We start from the raw sequence: 5,810 nt of genomic DNA on the forward strand, positions 1-5,810 counted from the left end.
TCAGATGGCGGAGCTGCCTCGATGTCGTGACGGTTTAGTAGTGGGATGTCCGAGCCTTCGAGTTCTGACCCGTCCTCCTCGAATTCGCGTGTTGAAGGCAGGCTGAGGGACCACCAGAACGTCCGCATCGGGAGCAGCCGGAGAGAAGGTGAAGAAAGGAGTTTTCTGACAAGCTGCAGCAGCCAAGATATATGCACATATGCATGCAGCCATGCCCTGTTCAAGGGCGGCCTGCTGACGCCGCGCCTGAACCGGGCATCCCGGCTTGTGTAACATTCGAACCTTTCGCATGGGACAACCGGTCGGGTTCTTGCCAAACTTAGGGCGATCGCGGGCGCCCCAAACGGGCGCTCGATGCTGCGGATCGTTCAATCGCACGATCAGGCTGCGGATTGGATTCCCGGCGTCCTGCTCGGATGGACCGTCAACGCCAGTTGAAGGAAAAGTCAGCGTGTATTATATGTAGCGCAAGCTACTAGTAGCACTGCGGCGCGGGCCTGCAAACCTGCCAGGTCGTCAGACTCGGAGATGTCAGCGGGAGAAAACTTGAACTCTTAGAACCGTGCGCTGAGGCTGGCCGGCGCTGGGAAACATTGGCATCAGTACACCGGAAACCTGAATAACATCGCCGGGAAGGATTCGACCAGAACAGATGCCCATTTGACCCAATTGACTGCGGTCACCACAGTACTACTCTTCATGCGTTCCCCGTGGGCATTTGTCGGGTGCTTGTCCGGAGCGCCTCTGCTTGCCAGCATTGCACTTGCCCGCTTGAGGCGAATCCAAGGAAAGCGACATGAATCCGCAGGGGCGAGGTGGTGAAAACTGTAAAGTACTCGACGAGCTGCCGAAAGTCAGCCACAGGTTGGTTCATAGAAGTGACAAACTGGAGATGACGCCCTGCATGCAGGGCCAGCTTAAGGCAGGTCCTTATGGGAGGCGGTCAGCGTGAATCTGCGCGGTTCGGCGGGAGAAGAATTCGAAAAAAGTCGACATAGCGGCAGACATGATGGGAGAAGAGCCCGTGTTCCGAAGCCGAGGGTGTCATATGTCATGGGTGGAAGAGGATGTCTCGGGCGTGTTGTGGTCCAGGTATCGATTGCTTTTCAGCCAATGACGAACGTGTCACAAGGGGCAAGAGCAAGTAAGCATTGAAGCCTGAGTCACACGCGAACCAAGTCTTCCGTATTACAAACAACAGAGCATTCGTAGTCGTACAGGGTAAAGTAACTGGGCATAAATCATGGTAGGCAGTCGTACAAAGTGCGTAAGTAAAAGATCAAATCAATGCAGAATGAATAACGAGATTCAAGTAGTTGTCTCACATATTGGCGACACTGTTGAGCATCCCAATCCTGTTCATCCCGCCGTCGACACCAGACTCGCTCTGGACAGCGCTGCCATACTGTGACCCGCCGGTCCCAGAACCAGACGCGAGTTGGGAGATGGCGTCTGACTGGAGCTGCATGGGGACGAATATGACCTTGCTGTTCCCCGACTTGGCCATGGTTTGCACTAAGCAACTCATCAGCTATGCATGCAAGGAAAGAAACGCGCAATGACTTACGAGCTTCCAATTGTCGAATCTGCATAGCCGCTGGACTGGCCAGAATATCCGCCGCTTGCCGCATGAGTCGAGCCGAATCGACCTCCGCCCGAGCAGCAATGACCTTGCTCTCTCCCAACCTCTTCTGCTGAGCCGCGCTGCTCAAGCTGGCGGCGACCTCGGGGGAGAAGATGATGTCCTTGATGAGAATGCCCTCAATCGCCACACCCCATTTGTCTGCTACATCCCCAACGATTTCCGCAATTTCAAAAGCAATAGCTTCTCGTTCTGTGACAACAGACTGTACCGCACGGGCACCGACAACATGACGAAGGGTCGTTTGGGCCCGCTCGACAAGGGCCTGACGCAGGTCGGTGATGCCAAAGGCTGCGCGGTAGGGGTTGCAAATTTGGAAGTAGATGACGGAGTCGCTAAACTTGGAATGAGCAGGAATAGAATGGCAGGTGGAGAGCGCACATCTCAACGTTGACGTTGTCCCGCGTGCTAAAAAAAAAGCGCGATGAGATGGGTTTCATGACGCGTTTTGGAGTACGGACATGACGCTCTGCCGGCCAATGGGACTAATTTGGATTTTCACGTCCACGATCTTCAGCGACTCGGTGCACACGTTGACCTGGACGAGACCGGGGTCGACAGACTTGTAGAACTGTCCAAAGCGAGAGACGAGCCCGACAGAACCTGATGAGGTAGGGAGACATTTAGGGACAGTCGAAACGGCGACTGACAAGAGACGCACCTTGTTGGACTTCGCGGAAAGGATTGGGGCAGGGGCAGCATGGAACCATGCCGCATAAACCAACGATGGTCCCAAGGCCGTTGAGGAGGGACCCATAAATGCCATGGGTAACCTAAATTCATGTCATTGAGGGTGCAGCAATGAAGAAGGTTGGCCACGCACCTCCCCAGTCCCCAGGTCCTGCGCATACGAAGGCTGGAAGAAGAAGAAAATGAGCTCGTGGTCTACAATAGTGGTTGGTACATACCTGCATCTCTGCTCGCTTCAGAGGTTGCACCTGTATCATATGGCCCTTCCCAGCATCGCCCGTTCGTCGAGGACCACCAACGGTCGGCTCATCCGTCACTATACGGTGTCAGCTTCCAACCTTCAGAGGAACTCAGAACTAACCATGGGCAGCGTGGTGGTCGACAACATTGCCATGGGAGCTCGACGACTCCGAGGGAGAGGGAATGCGGTCTTTGCGGTCGAGGGTGCCTTGGAGTGTCGACATGGTGGTTAAGAGCAGACTAGGTGGGAGTGCCGCGCTTTATATGCGGGGTCGTGGAAAGACAAGGGGGAAAGCGCAGTCGGGCCGACATCTAGCCCTACGTCACACGCCAGTCACTCTCCACGGAATTCAATTGTGTCTCCGGTCTACAAGGATCCGTTGGTGCTCACCGCAGCTCGGCACCAAATTCCAGCAGAAAGCTGTAGAGACCACAAGTTTGGCCACAGCTTTGGTGCTGATATGCATCTCGCTTGACAGCAGTCCCCCCCGTTCTCACCCGCTTCTCAATGACTTTTTACACGAGTCGATCCTTCCAAGCTGCGCAGAACGCCCGGTGTGTCCCGAGTCCTACGTTGCCAAGAGGGATTTTCGCCTTGTGCTCATTTCATCATTTGGCCTAACTGGGACGGACATTTTGTCACTAAACCTGCGACGTGAGTTCTGTTGTTGTTGTTGTTTGTTGCTCTTAAATCTGATCGCAACGCTCAAGCTATCGCGGATCGCACTCGACATGAAGTCTATGCTTCAGCCTGCCGGCGGTGGTCGGGCATATATTCCCAACCTAGCAGACGACGACCCGATCTTCGCTTCCCATACGAATGCCGATGGGTCTGCAGAATCCACGGGGGTGCTTCGGGCAGGTTATAAATATGGCCCACTCGCTCCCTCCAATACCCAACGATGCCTTCCACCACCAACAACAGTGTCGCTGCCCGTCGGCTTGCCCAGGTTACCACCACCCTCGCTGGCCTGTCCACCGCAGCCGCACCGCCGCAATATGTCGCCCCGCCAGCTACGAAAGAAAACTGTGCGTGATGTCCTCCGGGCAATGCCAGCGCTCATTTACGATAAAGTGCCCTATGCGGACCTCGCCGTCATCGACCTGTCGCAAGGCCACACACTCTCCGGCCGCAGATCGCTCGCCACAGAGGTCGTTCGCGCAATGCGCACTCATGGGTTTTTCTACGTCGTCAATCACGGTTACTCCGCGGAACAGGTACAAACGGATACCGGGCCGTATGACCTTAGGCTTGCTAAGATGAGTTCCAGACGACCCGCATGTTCAGCATAGCCAACGAGACCTTCGACGCCGTCTCCGAAGGCGAGAAGGCGATCTACACGGGCCAATCAGCAAGCGTGTACGAGGGATACAAGCCCCGGCAGACGTGGGTGAGCACCTCGTTTCTCTCTCCAGAGCCATCTTAACTCCGGTAGAAAATCGAAGACGGTGTGCAGGACCAAATCGAGCATTACAACAGTCAGGGCGGCGCAATCTGTATATCCAATGCTGATACAAGATAGTCAATCGTCAGGTGTACAATCGCCCCCATCCCGAGCCTCTTCGTCCCTATCTCGCCGAAATTGAGGCGTTCGCGCGTCATAACCACTTCAACATTTTACATCCGATCTTGCGGTGCGGAGTCCATCTGCCGTCTGATTCTCTAAATGTCTGGTTATAGATTGCTGGCGATGGGCATGGGTCTGCCGGACGAGGCGCTGGTGGAGCAGCATTCGTTCGACGAGGCGGGCGAATCATCAGGTGTGCCGTCCAGAGATGGCTCAAAAATCTTCTGAATCGACCTGTTTGCAGTGCGATTTATGAAATAGTACGTTACTGCGCCATCTTGCACGACATTCTCTTGATACACATTACCAGCTATCCTCGATCAGTAGACGAAGAACAGCGCACAAAGCAAGTGTGGCTCAAGGGACATACAGGTAGGTACTTACTCTAACAGGATCGACGTTGCCCCATCTGCTTTAAACAGACATCGGCTCAGTCACCATTCTGTGGTCGCAGCCTGTGGGCGGTCTGCAAATCCTTTCTCCAGACGGACAATGGCGATGGGTGCGCCACATGGAGAATGCGCTGGTGAGGCCCGTGACCATGATAAAGCTTGTGCTCATCTTTCCTGTCAGGTCATCAACGCCGGAGATGTCCTCACATTCCTCTGCGGCGGCTTCTACCCCGCCACGCGCCATCGTGTCCGTCTCCGTCACCTCCATTTATAATTTTTAATATTAACGCGCAGTCCGCAGGTGATCCAGCCCCCCGCCGATCAGCGCGGGCGAGCACGCGTCGGGGTATTTTACTTCGCCATGGCCAACGACGCGCTCCCGCTGGTGCCCCACACGCACAGCCCCGTGCTCCAGCACGTGGGCGTCCAGCGGCAGTGCGCGGATGCGGACGCGCCGACGATGCAGGCGTGGCGCCAGGGCGTGACGGCGGCGTATGGGCGGAGTACGCTCGTGCGGAGCAAGCAGGACGCGCGGGTCGAGGAGGAGGTCATCGCTGGGGTGGTAGTAAAGCATTACAATTAGTGTTTGAGATCCCAGTAAGTGAATAAGTATATATAAAGAATTGAAAACCAGTCAGTGATAACCTTTGGGACCTAGATTGACCATTTTAGGCCCAGTCTCCTACAAAAAGAGGGAATTTTCATATTTTGTTCTAAGCTGGTGCTTACCTATCATGGTTGATTAGATATTGAATATATTTAGAATATTATAAATATATTATGCACTTGACTGATCATTTAAATATGATTATATTTGAATATATCATGTTATATTATGACTATACTATATTATAGTCACAGAAGATTCAAATATAGTTGTGTAGATGATGAAAGCTATTTTCCCAGTCAGTGTGCTTACCAATAGTACTAAGTAATCTTAGTCTGATTTAGACCTACTTCTGGTAGGTATCATATATTATCTACTATATATCCAACCTAATGCTAGCAGTCATGGCATGACACTGTCATGCCCCTGATTGTATTTTGAGCCTGAGGGTTCTATGGGTCCAATGCTGGAGTTATACAGCCCTGAAAGGAAGTTACCTACCCTGGCAGTCTAGCATGTATCTTATGCTTTCAGTTTGTCCTGCAGAGAATATGTCAAACATATCCAAGGATTATAGTTGAATATATTCATAACATATTCATATTTTGCAGCTGAATATGATTATATTATACTACAAATGTATTATTGTGTTAAAGCTCTAAATATGATAT

At 52.8% G+C, this 5,810-nt stretch overlaps 2 protein-coding genes across 2 annotated transcripts; one reads left to right on the plus strand and one right to left on the minus strand.

Moving 5' to 3' along the window:
* Positions 1-1,321: 1,321 nt before the first annotated feature.
* MIND_00641700 (PHB domain-containing protein) lies at positions 1,322-2,805 on the minus strand (the record flags this gene model as incomplete). Its single annotated transcript, XM_037363153.1, has 8 exons — positions 2,694-2,805; positions 2,551-2,648; positions 2,466-2,498; positions 2,304-2,415; positions 2,104-2,245; positions 2,024-2,050; positions 1,568-1,977; positions 1,322-1,515 (listed from the first exon to the last, which is right to left on the minus strand). The coding sequence occupies exons 1-8, from the start codon at positions 2,794-2,796 to the stop codon at positions 1,322-1,324; spliced, it is 1,119 nt and encodes a 372-aa protein (XP_037221074.1). The 5' UTR covers positions 2,797-2,805.
* Positions 2,806-3,474: 669 nt separating this feature from the next.
* MIND_00641800 (Clavaminate synthase-like protein) lies at positions 3,475-5,115 on the plus strand (the record flags this gene model as incomplete). Its single annotated transcript, XM_037363154.1, has 11 exons — positions 3,475-3,601; positions 3,648-3,790; positions 3,844-3,963; positions 4,009-4,051; positions 4,096-4,207; positions 4,254-4,333; positions 4,385-4,400; positions 4,451-4,512; positions 4,563-4,666; positions 4,714-4,779; positions 4,834-5,115. The coding sequence occupies 11 exons, from the start codon at positions 3,475-3,477 to the stop codon at positions 5,113-5,115; spliced, it is 1,155 nt and encodes a 384-aa protein (XP_037221075.1).
* Positions 5,116-5,810: the final 695 nt, after the last annotated feature.

This window comes from Mycena indigotica, assembly GCF_014461135.1.
Source record: "Mycena indigotica strain 171206Taipei chromosome Unknown Mind.scaff0005, whole genome shotgun sequence".
NCBI classification, from domain to species: Eukaryota; Fungi; Basidiomycota; class Agaricomycetes; order Agaricales; family Mycenaceae; genus Mycena; species Mycena indigotica.